General features: G+C 44.8%; 3 protein-coding genes across 5 annotated transcripts; 2 read left to right on the top strand and 1 right to left on the bottom strand.

Annotated features, from left to right (window-relative positions):
- The first annotated feature begins 158 nt into the window (after positions 1 to 158).
- On the top strand, positions 159 to 1,600 carry LOC6528885. The gene is made up of 5 exons (XM_002089881.4): positions 159 to 381; positions 439 to 583; positions 640 to 765; positions 815 to 964; positions 1,026 to 1,600. Exons 1-5 carry the CDS (start codon positions 254 to 256, stop codon positions 1,335 to 1,337), a joined length of 861 nt encoding a protein of 286 aa, XP_002089917.1. The 5' UTR covers positions 159 to 253; the 3' UTR covers positions 1,338 to 1,600.
- Positions 1,579 to 7,816, bottom strand: LOC6528884 (histidine decarboxylase). 3 transcript variants are annotated; one of them, XM_039370367.2, is made up of 9 exons: positions 7,758 to 7,816; positions 6,548 to 6,777; positions 5,422 to 6,000; positions 5,068 to 5,177; positions 4,852 to 4,905; positions 3,861 to 4,554; positions 3,376 to 3,521; positions 3,093 to 3,321; positions 1,579 to 2,798 (listed from the first exon to the last, which is right to left on the bottom strand). In XM_039370367.2, exons 2-9 carry the CDS (start codon positions 6,573 to 6,575, stop codon positions 2,089 to 2,091), a joined length of 2,550 nt encoding a protein of 849 aa, XP_039226301.1. In that variant the 5' UTR covers positions 6,576 to 6,777; positions 7,758 to 7,816; the 3' UTR covers positions 1,579 to 2,088. The 3 variants fall into 3 exon arrangements, with proteins under 3 accessions (XP_039226301.1, XP_039226302.1, XP_039226303.1); XM_039370368.2 differs by lacking the exon at positions 7,758 to 7,816 and having other exon boundaries at positions 3,093 to 3,315; positions 6,548 to 6,819; XM_039370369.2 differs by lacking the exon at positions 7,758 to 7,816 and having other exon boundaries at positions 2,656 to 2,798; positions 3,080 to 3,321; positions 6,548 to 6,819.
- Positions 7,817 to 12,955: 5,139 nt separating this feature from the next.
- On the top strand, positions 12,956 to 13,890 carry LOC6528882 (forkhead box protein P1). The gene has a single exon (XM_002089878.4). It carries the CDS (start codon positions 13,510 to 13,512, stop codon positions 13,837 to 13,839), a length of 330 nt encoding a protein of 109 aa, XP_002089914.1. The 5' UTR covers positions 12,956 to 13,509; the 3' UTR covers positions 13,840 to 13,890.
- The last annotated feature ends 768 nt before the right edge of the window (positions 13,891 to 14,658 follow it).

The raw sequence follows: 14,658 nt of genomic DNA, 5'->3' as shown, positions 1-14,658 counted from the left end.
GTACGTTTTTGTATTGCGTAAGAAAGCTTGTGCTTGCTTTTAAAATGTTACTGAAGTTCTTAATACTTAATAATTTGTTAATCGAGCGTACTGTGAATATAGTACATACGTCTTTGTTCAGAGTGCGCACATTTTATCTAGCGAGCCTCACATATCAGAGCGGCCTGGACTTCTCCATTAGGTTTGAGATTAGTTATCGTTTGTTACCGTATTCCATACTCCGACACGATACCCGGGCCACGCCCACACCGCCATGGAGGACCGCCGCCAGAGAATGCGGGCATATCGGCGGGCCCGCCGGAAGTTTGCCTGCGTCGTCTACATGGTGACCATAGCCTGGATGGTCCTGGCCCTCCTGCAGTGGCTGCTGGTCAGCCTGATGTGAGTTGGGAAGTTGGAAGTGAGTTGGGGTGTTACGTGTAAGCTCTGTTCTTTCAGATCGGACATTAGCGTGGCCTTTATAAACTTCTACTGGATTAGCGTGATCTTCTTCGCGCTGGCCATGGTGATGGTCACGCTATTCATATTCTTCGAGAAGATCCGCTTTATCATTGGCCTCAACTGGCTGATCACCGTGCTTATAGTGAGTATCCTACGAACACGCACTGTCTGATATTCCTTCTGGAATCCCTTCGCTAGGTGGAGTTTGTGATAGTAGGTATATTTGCTCTGGTGGCGAGATCTCTTTGGGAAGACTTGGTAATGTGGTTTTTCATCTGTGTGTTATTGGTCTTCGTGTTTGTGCTGCTGGGATCCATAATACCAGTAAGGATCTTGAGTATATCTGTTATTTTTGCTGAACTTGTATTCCCAGCACGATCTTACATTGGACGTTGTGATACTTTTTGTAATGGCCTTCATTTTCCTGATCGTCACCGTATTCTTTGTCATGATGCACATTCTGATCGACATGCCGTACTCCTTCGTGGTATTCCAGATCTTCATAAGCATTATTGTGCTCTTGGTAAAAACAAAAGAAGAACGTTTTGCCTGTGAACCATTAGGTGATTGTATATTATCTTTAGTTCGTGATGTACCATGCCCAGACGATCAATGGTGGACGCTTTGCCGAGATGCGACTGAACGATCACCTGCTGGCCTCGCTCATCCTCTTCCACGACTTCATCATCATCTTCCTGCTCACATTCTATGCACAGATTGTCTACCGGTTCGCTTCGAAGGGCGCGTCTACCACGGGATCTCCGTTGGAAGGCAACTGGATGCAGACGACACCGGTTTATGGTAATGTCGCCGTGGAAGGCAATGACGAGGACTCCAAGGGTGGGTCGAATTCAATGGGCAGTGAGAACGCTCCTGGTGACCTATCACCAAGCTAGGGGAGCATGGTATTCCGCTAGTGACAAAAGGACTATTTGCCTCCACTAGGAGTTCGAGTGCACCAAAATTTAATGCAGGCCTTATCAACATGACTTGTAATCCGTGTCAATGAAAGGCCGATAATTACTTTAGGATACATACATATTTGGTATCCTGAAGACGTCAATAAACTGTGACTATACAACAAAGTATCCAAAAGTGGGCTTAGAGCAGCATATGTGGCCTACAATAAAACAGATATTTTGCTTGTGTTTAACTAGAACCTTGAAACTTTAATCACACTGAAATTGATTATACATGGAGATACATATGTAAGCCGGTAAGTTTACGAGTTTAAGTCTTGACCGATTGTTAGCTTAAAATAGGAAATTCATGGTAATGGGCATGCATATTTTATAGATTAACGTACGGCACAACATTGATTGGAATTACGATTGATTGCATTATTGATTGATTGCACAGCAGCGTTTGATGATTTACCCTTCTCCCCAATCACAATTATATATATACATTGAACTGAGGTGTCAACTGATACTTGAATATAAAGCGGTGGAATAAACTGTTTTTAAACTAAAGGTTAAGCTGCAAATAAAGTATCTAACTTTAGACTGAGTAAGCTAAACAATTAGATGTGTAGTTGGTTCATTTGCTTCTTCTCTGTTTAACTATGCTTAGTTAAAGAAAAAAGGCTTATATAAATAAGTAATTGTTAGTGCAGTAAAACATAATATGGGAATTTTAGGGCTATCACTAAAGCGACTCCATCGATGAGGTTGTCGAACAAACGGTGGCATCCGAGTCGCTGCCCCGCTCCCGTTCCCGCTGACCCTCCCCAAGGCCATGGGCGGAGAGCATGGGCTGCGAGGGGGATGCGAAGGACAGCAGCAGTGGCGTCACCAGTTCATCCAGGCTGCTCAGGGGCGTGGGCGTGGGGGTGGCTCCGCCGCTGAGACTGCTGCTCTCCGTCGAGGAGTTGTTGCCCAGGGATTGGGACGGCGAGGAGTAGCGCTCCAGCAGCAGCTGGCTGAAGGTCTTCGCCGGCCAGTCCGGATCCTCCAGCGATTCCTGAGTGGGCGTGGCCAGGGGCGTCGGCAGGCGGAAGATGCTGCTGCTGAAGGAGGCACTGGTCTGGGCGAGATTCTCGAGGGGCTCCAGAAACCGCTTGCCATGGTAAACGTTGCAGGTGGTGACCGGGGTCAGGAGGCTATCCACGGACACGGTGACATTGCGATTGGGCAGGGGCGTGGCAATGGGCATTGAAAGTTGGCTTTGACTGGGCACTGCGCCCAAAGTAATAGGTCGAAATCGGTTGACTGGTGAGGACCGCGGCGAGGATTGGGTGGGAGATTGGGTCAGTGAGTGGGAGCTGGAGCTGCAACTGCGACTAGGAGTGGATAGGGAGTGGGCGTGCTCGGGAGTGGGAGCATTGCTGGTTCTGCACAGTGACAGCAATTCAGTTTCTAAAATGAAATTAAATTACTGAAATGGTTAGTAGGAGTTCTGAAGCATTGACCAGTAGTGCCGCATTGACTAATTTTAAACGACCATTTCATTATTAATTCCCTTGAAAGGGTTTCTTATTGATTGGGAATGTTGTGTTATTTATAATTGGAAAGTACACTGTTTATAATAATTTAGTGCATGTATAAATTGTCAACCGACACCTCTGGTCTGATTAATGCAAGAGTTTCTCAATTGCTGACTAGCTCTGGCGATATAACTAAAAAGCCGACTACACTACCTGGGCTTCATACCTTCCGGCGACTCCTCGTTGTCCTCCTGGATGCTGGCCTGCCTCTCTGAGTTTGCCTGGGCCGCGGAAGTAGTGCGGCCATAGGAGTTGGTGATGCTGGTGCGAGTGGCTCCATTGCCGGCGTCCAGGGTCGTCTGAACCACCACGTCCATGTGCGAATCCAGAGAGAACTGCTTGCCCGACATGAGGATGCCACGCACACGTCGTCTCATCGATGGCGATTCCTGGTGCTGGAATACCGTAAGTCCAAGAACTAGGTGCCTAACTAACCCATATCGACTTACCGCTATTCGAACACCGGCATAGGTTTTGGCCAGAAACTCATCAGCATCAAATATGGCCGCAAAGGAGCCATTAACCACCTTGGGCGATAGCGGAGAATTGGAGAGCAGAAGACTCGAGCCGAAAGCTTCGTTCTTTTCCTTGGTTTCTGCGGGGTAACAAGATGTGATTAGAAGACGACTTTGAAAAACTAACTAACTGCCTTGGCTGAAAACAAGACCAAAATATCCTACAAAGAGTTTTCCTCTCTGCTTAACGCCGATACAAATATATTTATAAATAATTACAAATAAAACTGCAAATCAGAAATCTGAAAAGTACAAGCAAAGCTTAACCGTATATTAGAAAAGCCAAATAAGCGATCTCGGGTGGATCAGAGTGCATAAACAAGCTGAATACATTAACAGGAACGGAAACGGAAACAGGAACGGGAACGGAAGTGAAAGTGGAAGCGGTGGCTACTTGAGACGGTAGGCCTTGCGTTTACCCTTGAGATAGACGCGGTTCGAGATTGTGATGTTCATCTCCTCCAGCACAGTGGAGGCCACCTGCCGGATCTCCATCCAATCTTTGACGATATCGTCCAAGGTCGTGTGCGTCGAGGTGATGGTGAACCGGATGACATACTGTCCCTTCAGCGATGAGGGGATGCAGTGAAGGTTGCCGCGGTGATTCAGCCTTTTCAGCAGCTTCTCGGTGATCTCGTTATCGCCGCGGATCCGGAATACCACCAGTCCAAGATGCCTTTTGGCGGGCAACTCGAAACGGTGATCAGCCAGGACGAGGGCCTCGAATTTCTGCGCCAAACGAACGCCTTCGCGGATGTGGCGCTGTAGTCCTTTGATCCCGTAGGATCGCAGGACGAACCACACCTTCAGAGCCCGGAATCGGCGACTCAGTGGTATCTGCCAGTGCATAAAGTCCACTGCCACTCCAGAATTTTCGTGCTGCAGATACAGCGGCTCCACATTAAAGGTCCTGTGGACAGCGGTGCTATCCCGAACCCACAGTGCGGTGGCATCGAAGTGCACCATCAGCCACTTGGACGGATTGAAGGCTATCGAATCCGCCCGCTCAATTCCACGCAGCCAGGTGCGAAACTCCGGGCAGATGAAGGCGCTGCCAGCGTACGCGGCGTCCACGTGGAGCCACAGGCGGTGCTCCGCGCACACGATGCCAATCTGAGGAAACAGAATCATTTTTTTAATTCTCAAATCTCTCTTATTGCTTCTAAGCACTTTGAAATAATTACTTTTTAACAGATGTTAAAAAATGGAATATGGGGATTTAAGAAGAGTAATCTTGTAATTCTTAGCTTAAACATTTGCCTTCTTGAGACAATGTAAAGTACAAAGTGCTTGGAATTAAACTAGTGAAAATATATTCTTATCATTTTAGAATCCTATATATAAATTAGAGCTTTGTATATCAATGGTAAGTTATTCTTATTTTTTTGTAATTATTTCCTGAGCACCCACCTCCTCCAGGTTATCGAAGCTGCAGCTGCCCGTGGTGCCGAGCGTGGCGCAGACCTAAAAATAAACCACCGCAGGACACTTAAATGCTGACATGTATTAATTGGCTCCAGTGGGAGTCGTGAATCTGGGGTCTCCAGTTGGGAGTTAGGAATCAGAAAACAGGAATCAGCTGGCTGCGGAGGGCGGGCCAATTAATTTTGACAGACTGCCACTCACCCAGAAGGGGACCAGGCCCTGCTTAATGTCATCCTCGATGGCTTCGCGCAACAGTTTGCCGCGCATCGCCAGGTCCTCATCCGCCTCGATGTACCGCATCCTCACGAGTCCTGCGGAGCAAAAGAGTGGGAGGTGGCTTAAGCTGTAAGCGGCTTAAACAATGATGTTAGCTATGGTCGAGTGAGCCAACCAAGAGATAGAAAGGATGCAAATGTAGATCATACTTATTTCGGTGTATTTGTGTGTATGTTTGTTACCAGAATGTAGTGAGAATGTAATCAGCTTAAAAGATCACCTAACAATCAATTACCACGAAACTACATAAATGGAGTTAAACAGTTTGGTAAAACCCACCAATCAGCGCTGCCTTTTCCACACTGGAGTGCGCCTGATCGGAGCAGTAGGCCACCAGTCGGGCGTTGATCTCCGCATCCTGGTAGCCAGGATGTCGCTCATGAAATCGCTGGATTGCCCGAGTCCGCCCCGCCAGCAGACAAACTAGGGTAGCTTCACTCGCAGTGGTCTGCAGCACCCCGCCGCCCTGACTTTGGGAGCTCAGGTGGAGAAAGGCGTCCGGCAGGCCGATCATCTTGCCCAGCCAGTTCATCACTATGATCTCCAGTTCGGTGCAGGCCGGCGAGCTTGCCCAGGTGAATCCCAGGCAGTTAATCGCATCCGCCAACATGTCGCCCAGTAGGGAAGGCATGGAGTTGAGGGCCGGAAAGTAGGCGTGCATGTGGGGCGACTGCCAGTGGGTTATGCCCGGCATCACGATCCGCTCCACATCCGAGAATATTTTCGGCCACGGCTCTCCCTCGATTGGTGCGGACTCCGGCAGTAACTGGCGCATATAGCCGGGACTTACATCCGGAAAAACTCGGCGTTCCCGGATGTTCTCCAGATAGTCTGCAATATAGTCGACCATCTCCTTGCCTGTAAAGGGAAATACAATTTTAGTTTATTGCTTCGATTAATTTTGCGCTATTATTAATTACTATTTGGGAAAAACAATGTGACTAAAAGAAAAAAACCAATAATGACATTTTGGATTTTAAACAATTATAGATATTACAAATAGTTTATGAATTGGAAAAGTGTTAATGTGTTAATAAAACAAACATGAAAATAACTATTATATACTAACCATTTATAGATTATGTAAACCACAAGTGTGTTATGAACTAACAATTGAAATTATTTTGATGTTCAGCTAAAAGTAGCGAATAAATAATTGCCCCACGCTTGTAAGCCTTGTAAGCTCGGAAATGTCAATAAAAATTGATTTGAAAATATGATACTGCATAGCCGGGATTTTCTCCGTGTGTGGGATTTCAATTACGGGAAACGAAGACAAACGGCCGGGGCAAATCCGCCTTGGGCCAATCAAATATACGGCCCTTTGGATGGGATTTCCATCCGGTATTTACTTACACGCGTCTGCCGCTGTGCATTTTATGGCCCAGATTTGGACAGTACTCACCCCTTTGGCGGTATTCCTTGAAGTCCATGGTGCAATTGCCTCACTTAACTGATGCTGACGTAAATACTGTGCAATTGTCGCACGCAATCAGGGCTTGTAAATGTATCCTCAGGCGTTTTGTTTCGCAATGAGTTTGGCCTAATCCTGTTGGACTCTTGCTAGGCTAGCTCCATTTTTCGGGGACTTGTGCCAAATTAAAATGCCGAATGGGAACGTCAACCGTCTGACCGCTGGTGGGAAATAGTAAAAACAACGGAGAACAATATAATGGAATAGAAACTTGTGCACTTCCGATGTTGTGGGGCTTCTGGCGTTCGCTGGAAGTGGAAATGACAAGAAAAGCGCTTGGAAAAGCTATGAAAACGCTAACAGCTGTGAAAATACAAGGGTGCACCTCTGGCACTAGAAGGGTTCGAACCCGATGGATTACCTAATTGCGGCCGTAATAATATTTGTCCTATAACTAGGGCTTTTGGGATAGCGCCGTGCTTTTATAGACCTGGTCGGAACCAATTAGGTTGTTGGCAGCAAACACAAATCCGATCTGGCTGTGGGATGTGTTGGCAAGTTGTTGGAACATGAAGCTCCCTAATTGGCCATCTCATAGGTGGCACGAAATTAGGGGTGTAACCAAGGGGGATGCGCTCGGATCACCAGCTGATTCCCAACAAAATTCCGTTTAAATTGGAAAGCACCCTCTAATTGTTTATGTTTGCTGACTGGCATGGCTTGATTATATTTTAAATACCGCAAATTAACTATATCTGCAGCAATCTGCAGCGCGTGCACCTCATTCTCCAACTGCATTTTGTCATGCATTTAGAAAGAAGGAAACATGAACTCAAATTCATCGATGGAACTCAAATTAAATGGTTACCGTTTCACAAATAATGTTGATAGTCATAGAACAGCAACATTGTTGCTTTAAGTGCATTTGCAGATATCTAGGGAGTTTAAAAAATATGTTAGCATTCACTTTAAATTATCACACAAAATCTAAAAAACCACAAGACAATCTGGTTACATTTTATCTGCTTATTAATCATTTACACCGGATATCACTTTTTATATACTTTAAATTATTTTATTTTGATAAATATATTTAAATAAAGCTTTAATCTTTGTAGAACACTTTCTGATAAACTTGTGCACTTAAATTATAGTACTTAAGCACATTTTATATATTTTGAGGGCACAACTATTTCATTACCAATTTGTAAAAGTTGTACAACAGAGTTCAATTTACCAAGCACAAGACTCGAATCCAAGTAGAACTGAATGGAATCAGAGTCAAACAGGACCTATTTATACCCGGAAACTAGTGCTTTTCCGATGCCAAAACGAAGGACAAGCCAAATGAAATTGCTATTAAGCAGCAGGATGGCTACTTTCCTAAAATGGGGGAGGACAACAATAAGCTTAGAGAAAAGCGATGGTTTTGTTGCCGAACTTTGAATACTCCTTTGAGATATATATGCTAAGAGACTTTACGGTGAATTTTTTATTTATTTCTTAAATAAAATGTATGCATATAAGTATAAATTTATATTAAACACTGGAATATTAAAATTAATTATTTACAGTCTTTGCAAAACATTCAAAAAATATTTAACGACTTTACAAATAATTTATTTACTTTTTTTTTATCCATTATGATATAAACAGGCGATGACGTGTAGCAATCAACATTTTTTTAGATATTCTAATCTTTTCGTTTCGGATACTTCCCTCCAAAGAGAAAGAGCATACTAAACGGCAACAGGCGGTTGTGAAACAAAAGGATATTGTGCTCAAAGCAGGATGAAGAAGCGACAGAGGGAGAAAGGAAGGGGGAAAGCAACAGCCAATGGAAAGAGGTGTCCTTTGGTAGGGAAACAAGTGGACTGACCAATCGGATTGCAGCATACGCAAATGGCATCAACAGGCTGTCAAGTAAATATGTATGTGCGTTCCTCATTTCCTAAGTTTTGTGAGCTTACTGGTAAATACCCCATCTGGCCAGATTAAAAATAAATTCCCCAGGGAAACGAAGAATATGAAGAAAACATAAAAGCCGAAAATGTTCGAAACTTATATTAGCTGGAAGTCCGCCTTAAAACGCCAAAAATGATCAGAAGCAGCAAATCAGGCCCCCGTTCCCCGCTCATTACACACTTGTTACAAGGGAATGGGGCAGAAGGCAAAAGAGAGAAGAAGGAAAGAAGGGCAAAGAGGGAGAGCACGAGGTCAATGAGCTTTGTACTCGTCTCGAGACTCAGGAAATTTCGACAAAATACCGCTACATTGTATGGCTTTTGCACGTCGAATGCACAAGTATCTGTAGTTGTATCTATATCTGTATCTGTATCCGTGAGTGTGTATTACCAAATATTGAGCAATAAGAATAAGAATTTCGGTTTCTTTTGGTCATGAGACAGACAGTTACAAAGCGGCTTTTGTTCCGCTCTCCCCTTTTTGTTCTTTTAAATCTGCGGCTAAAAATACACATTTTGTAAGCTTTTTCATTTAGCTGCGGGCAACAGATAAATTCGTTTCAAAAGTGCATGTGCATACAAAAACACAATAAAATATACTGTCTCTCTCTTCGCATTGGGATTGCCTCTTTTGCTTTTGATTGCAGCGCTTACCTGTTGCGCTCTTAAGTCGATCGCTTGGCTTTCTCTTTGTGCTTTCTTTGCTCTCCCTTCTGCTTCCCTCTGTCACTCTCTCTCTCTTTTCTTCGCTCTGTGTTTTTTGGTGTGTTTTGATTCCTTCATTCTTGAGCGCTAAGAACGTTCGTTGACCTCGGAAAGTTGGGGCCTCAGCTTAGCGGTACTTCTCAACCTGTTTTCCCCCTCTTCCGCCCTTCCCGTTCTCTCCCGCTCTTCCCACAGCGTGTGTGTGTGAGTAAGCGTGCGAGTGTGCGTGTGTATGTTTGCCGTAGAAGTCTTCCTGTTTGTTCAGCGATTAAAGGTGCAACTGAGCGAGCTGCGATCCGATGACGGGCCCCAACGTGTATCACTGGGAAGAACAGTCGGACTCTCGGACTTTCGGACTTTCGGACATCCCATCTCTGATGAAATGCACGCATGACTCTCCGATGGCATGTGTATTGGTTACCAGCCCATACAGGCCAACTTCCATAAATTAATCCAATATATCAGTATTGTTTTAAATACCATCTCATTTTAGGCTTAAGCCCCTTTAAAGCGTGATTGCTTTTAAAAGATACCATTACCGTTTTTCTATAAGTTTCATGTAGTTTCCAAATTAATTGAGCATTTAATTTATAAAGGATAACCTAAAGAAAGAAGAAGAGGAAGTAACGACAGCTGTAACACCACCACTCATAATAGATATTATGACGAATTTTTACGAAGATTAAATATTAGGGATGAATCTTTTTTGCTTCGGAGTACTGTTTATTGTATGCTTTCTTTAAATAGGAATACGATAAGAAGATGAACGCGAAATCCTTCTTAGGATGGCGGGTCTGTAGCTTTTTGGTTGCTGCGCGAATATTTTTGGGTAGTGATCACGCATTTAATTAGCAGGAATTGTGGTTGGTGAGTTGCAGGTGTGTTGGTGAGTTGAGCGCGTGCGTGTGCGTGTGTGAGGTGGGAACATCTCGCAGCTCCTTTCTCCTTTCTCGGCTGAGCTTCTGTTTGGAGCTCTTTTTGGAGCTTGCGTGGTTTTCCACTCGCCTCCGCACACAGGTTCCCGCCTGAGCATGATGATTCCACCGCCGATGCAGAGGATGATGACCACGATGATGAGCACGATCATGATCATCGGATGCAACGGGTCTTTGACTCGGTCTCTGGCCATTTAGTGTGCAATCGTTTGTCCCAACGTCCAGTCCAGTCCACTCGGATTCTGGGCTCTCTCATCGGATCGCTTCCAGTCCCGATTACGCTTGCTCTCCTTTCTGATCCGTTCCACTCCGACGGCTTCACCATCACCTTCGCCGGCTAAGGCCACCGTTTGAAAACTGTTTGATCCGAATTCTAGGATTGCTAATATGATCTCATGGCCGGGAGATGAGCTCAAAGCCTTGACACTGATCTGATCCGATTGGGTGTCTGAATGAAAGTCCACGTCCATTGATGATATCGCAAAACCCGGATAACATGCCCAGCACCATCAGAGGTTAGTGTGAATAGGGAATACTAAGCATAAGACCCCGGGTAGCTATGAGATCCCTTAATTATTAGGCTTTAGCAATTATTGGTCCCTTATTGAATGATTGATTATATGTTACAATTGAATAATGAATATTTGGAATTAATTGCAACACATACAATGGATAGCAGGAGAACCATGCATATAGGAATTAAACAAATGGATGAAATTTTAACTACAAAAAATGAAATAGGGAAGTTTGTATATAACTTATAAACTTGACTAGGAACTTAATTCTCTTCAAAACTCCAAATCGACGGCAAATAATTTCTTAAATAAATTTCAAGTACATGTGGATTGAATGCCTTGTGATAGATTTACTAAAGGTCTTTTGAATTTATTAGTTTTGAAGCCGAGTTTATGCGTTACTCGAAATAGTTCTAGTGATATTTCGCCTCAGCAATCAGCCTTGCCTGGTTATAGCCGACTTTTGGACTCATTAGGCTGGCGAAAAGCTAAAAAACCTAATTGATTATAAAAGGCAACGGCTTTCAATAGCCGCAAACAAATGGATGGAATACGCAGTCAAGCTGCAAGACATGCAATGCAGCACCTCCGCCAGTCTCGCCGTTGGATTTCCGATTCTAGCCAAAAGATTTTACCACATCTTCAAGGCAGAACAACAGTAATGGCCAGGCCAACTGTTGCCTCATCGACAGTGGGGCTGCAATAAACCAGTTGGAAGTCGCAGCTAATCTTGCAACACAGTTGCGCAACAAAGAATCCGAGGCAACGGTACTAACGTGTTTGCTGTTTCTGCTGCTATTGTGGCTATATGCTGGGTTCTTTTTGGTTCTTTACTTTTCTCCATCTCCATTTTCTTGGCAATCAGCTCTCTGAGCCAGTTGCGTGTAACAGGTTTTTCCTCTTGAATAACTGGGACTTTCTTACGGGACTTTTTCGGAGAGTTTCTGCAGAGAAAACTGGTTAGAATCGGCACAGACTTGCAATAGATGAGGCAACAGCCGCCGCAAGAAGTTTACAACGGTGAGGCACACATTTTCGCGTTCACGTTAGAACCAACGGTGTTTTAGCCAAGTTTAGCTGCAAGTTGCTGGTAAGCTGGCTGCCAGAACCACTAACCAGTTACCAGCTACCAGTTACCAGTTAGCAGTTAGCTCTTGATTGTTGTTGCGCAAGCGGCAGCTGAAAACGGCGCAGAATAAATCTAACATGATTTAAGCAACGGAAAAACATGAAATATTAATGCCGATGCCTGAGTCTTTGGTTCCGAATCAGAATCCGAATCCGAATCCGTCGTAACGGTGGTCGCTCGGTTCGCCATCACCGGCCCTCCTCTATAAAAAGTTTGGCCCTGTACCCCCAATTCCCCCCACCCCTAATGATGGCTCGATCCGATCGGTTAGGCTGGGGCCCAGTTAGGCGATTAGTCCAAAATTGCCCGGCTGTTGGCCAATGCCCGAGATGTTCTCTGTTCGCCCTTTTTTTGGGCAGTCCCCGGGGGTCATTGTGGTCATAGCTGTTCTGGGATTGGTTTTTGCCGAAATTGGCATCGGGGCTTTAAATACCGAACTTAACAGTTTGGTGCGTTCCTGCAAATTTAAGTGCAATTCATTTTAGTACATTTTAATGGCTCATTTAGATATTCATATGATATGATTTGATATGATTTCCTTAATGCTGCATAAATGTAATTATATCCACATAGCTTTAATTATTTATTTCGATTTTATCATTATGGACCACAACATCAATGGTATTTGGTGAAAAATCTTAAATATGAAAATAGTTTATTTGGGCTCCACACATTTAATTTATAAACAAGATTTTACCAATATATTACAAATAATATGCACACAGCGAAATAAAATATGTTTTACCTTACAAACTATTCCTGTTTAAGTTATCAAACTATTGCTTTCAAATTGTATGTAGCAAATAAAAACAAAAACACATATCTAGTGGAAATTCTACTGAATAATAAATTTCTCTTTGAAATTATACAACTTTTGTAAATGGCAGTTTCAGTTTTTAGTTGAGTAAATGTCGAAAGTCAAACACACAAGACTCGTTCAAATTTTCCCGCCATTGGAGTTTCAACCTCGAGCGTGCAGGAATTTCCCGTGACGCTTTCTCACCACGGCGGGAATTTTCCTGACCCTCAGCCCGCGTGCCCCGCTGCCATTTTAAGGGTGGAAAAGCTGCGCAACAAACGTTCGACTGTGCTCGTTTTCCTTCGTGTTTTGGCTTCCAGTTTTTCCTGGCTATGCACTTGGCATTATGCCTACTAACCCTATTTTCGCAGCAGTTCGTAGCGAGTCCCATTTTTCAACTTGCATGCGGATACACACGCACACATACACTCGGTTTTTCCTTTTCCCAGAAACTGAGGCGCAACCCCCACGAAACGGAAAGTTTGTGCAGCGGCAGAACGAACTGTGTTTGTGGCACTCGAATTTGGGACACATTCCTGTAAAGGACGCAGCTCCGGTCAGCTGCTTCTCAAAATCGACAAAAAGGAGTCACAAAAAACGCGCGCGGTGCATTTAGCCACAAATCTCTGAAAGTGAAAATATAAATATTGAAACAGTGAACCCAGCACCGCAACCATAAGTGAAATACACTGAAAACAGTGCTTCGTATATGTAAACCTAAGGGATAGAAATACGATTCGGGAAAGGGAAAGCTGCAGCGTTGCTCCTGTTTGCCAAATATTGATTCGCAAGTGTGCCGCTGAAAAATCGATTATTAAAGCCACTTTCCACACAGCTGGTGGTTGTTGTTGCTGCGAGGATGGAGGTGGTGCCCGAGGTGGTGGTTGCATAGGGTTGCGTGCCGCGATGTGGGAAATCAACAGCAACATTGGCACATCCACATCCAGATCCAGAGGCACACTTCCAACTGTTTTGACGTGGTCGGGTTCCAATGGCGCTGGCACTACCGAATGCTGCAGCGCAGCCTTGCAGCCATCCAGCGGCGACGCGTTGCATGTGCAGCAACAACAGCAGCAGCAACAGCAGCAGCAACATCAGCAGCAACAGCAACAGCAGCAACAACAGCAGCAGCAGGATACGAAAACGAGGATGACAACGACCACAGGCAAACGCGGAGTACACAGATACAGAAGCAAGCTCAGTCACCGATGCACAGCAACAATTGCTGCATATTAGCCAGCGAAGTAAAGTTAAACATAACCATAAAATAAAAACCAAAAGACTAGCCGAAATATACTCAAAAACCAACACAATTGGAAAGCATTAATCGAAAAGCCAAACTCTATGCATCGCACAAAGTCACGTTAAGTATACGACGCGTATTTCCAGCTGCAAAACGAACCAAAAACGAACCGAACGAATCGAAACGCACAGGTGCATCTGCAGACCCCACTACGCCCCTTATAGCCCCCATTTCAAAACCCCAACCCCTCATTAAGCCAGCCCCTTCTGGGGTATCTACACCAATTGACAAGCAATCGAGGCAACGCAGTATGAATGAACTTGTTTAGTCGACAATTTTTTAAGTGCACTTTCGTAAGGCTGATTTTCAATTTATTTCGATGTTGTGCTTCTACACCCAAAAAACAAAATAACAAAATACCAAGTAACAAATACAAGCATAGCAGAAGAAACCCAAGCAATGAACCAAGTGAAAGTGTGAGTGTTTAGTGTTTAAAGCGGACGCGAAACCCGGACATTTGAGAGCCTTTGTGAGTAAACGGCCGCCACTACGGATAGGCCCAGAGATCTCCTGCTGATACAGCAGGCCAAGCCCGCCGGCGGCAGCAAGTCATCGAGCGGCGGTCCAACGTACATTGGAACCGATGCCGCCACGGCAGCGGCGGTGGCCAATCTGCGCAGCAAGGTGCCCTCCATCTCGATAATCCCGCTGCCCGTCTCCACCACCATTGTGGCCCGAAGTGGTGGCGCTGCCTCTGGTGCTGCTGGCGGCAGTGCGGCACCCGCAGCCCTGCCCCAGCTGATCCAGACGTC

This window comes from Drosophila yakuba, chromosome 2L (genome assembly GCF_016746365.2).
Source record: "Drosophila yakuba strain Tai18E2 chromosome 2L, Prin_Dyak_Tai18E2_2.1, whole genome shotgun sequence".
NCBI classification, from domain to species: domain Eukaryota; kingdom Metazoa; phylum Arthropoda; class Insecta; order Diptera; family Drosophilidae; genus Drosophila; species Drosophila yakuba.
Note: the sequence above shows the minus strand (reverse complement) of the source record. Positions and strands in the feature narration are given on the sequence as shown.

Excerpts from the sequence above, each read along its gene's own strand:
- LOC6528885 (XM_002089881.4), top strand. The coding sequence starts at position 254 with ATGGAGGACCGCCGCCAGAGAATGCGGGCATATCGGCGGGCCCGCCGG. Across the intron at positions 766-814 it reads TGCTGGGATCCATAATACCA|CACGATCTTACATTGGACGT; the intron begins GTAAGGATCTTG and ends TTGTATTCCCAG. Across the intron at positions 965-1,025 it reads TAAGCATTATTGTGCTCTTG|TTCGTGATGTACCATGCCCA; the intron begins GTAAAAACAAAA and ends TATTATCTTTAG.
- LOC6528884 (XM_039370367.2), bottom strand. The coding sequence starts at position 6,575 with ATGGACTTCAAGGAATACCGCCAAAGGG. Across the intron at positions 4,906-5,067 it reads AGGGCCTGGTCCCCTTCTGG|GTCTGCGCCACGCTCGGCAC; the intron begins GTGAGTGGCAGT and ends GTTTATTTTTAG. Across the intron at positions 3,522-3,860 it reads GAACCGCGTCTATCTCAAGG|AAACCAAGGAAAAGAACGAA; the intron begins GTAAACGCAAGG and ends GTTACCCCGCAG.
- LOC6528882 (XM_002089878.4), top strand. The coding sequence starts at position 13,510 with ATGTGGGAAATCAACAGCAACATTGGCACATCCACATCCAGATCCAGA.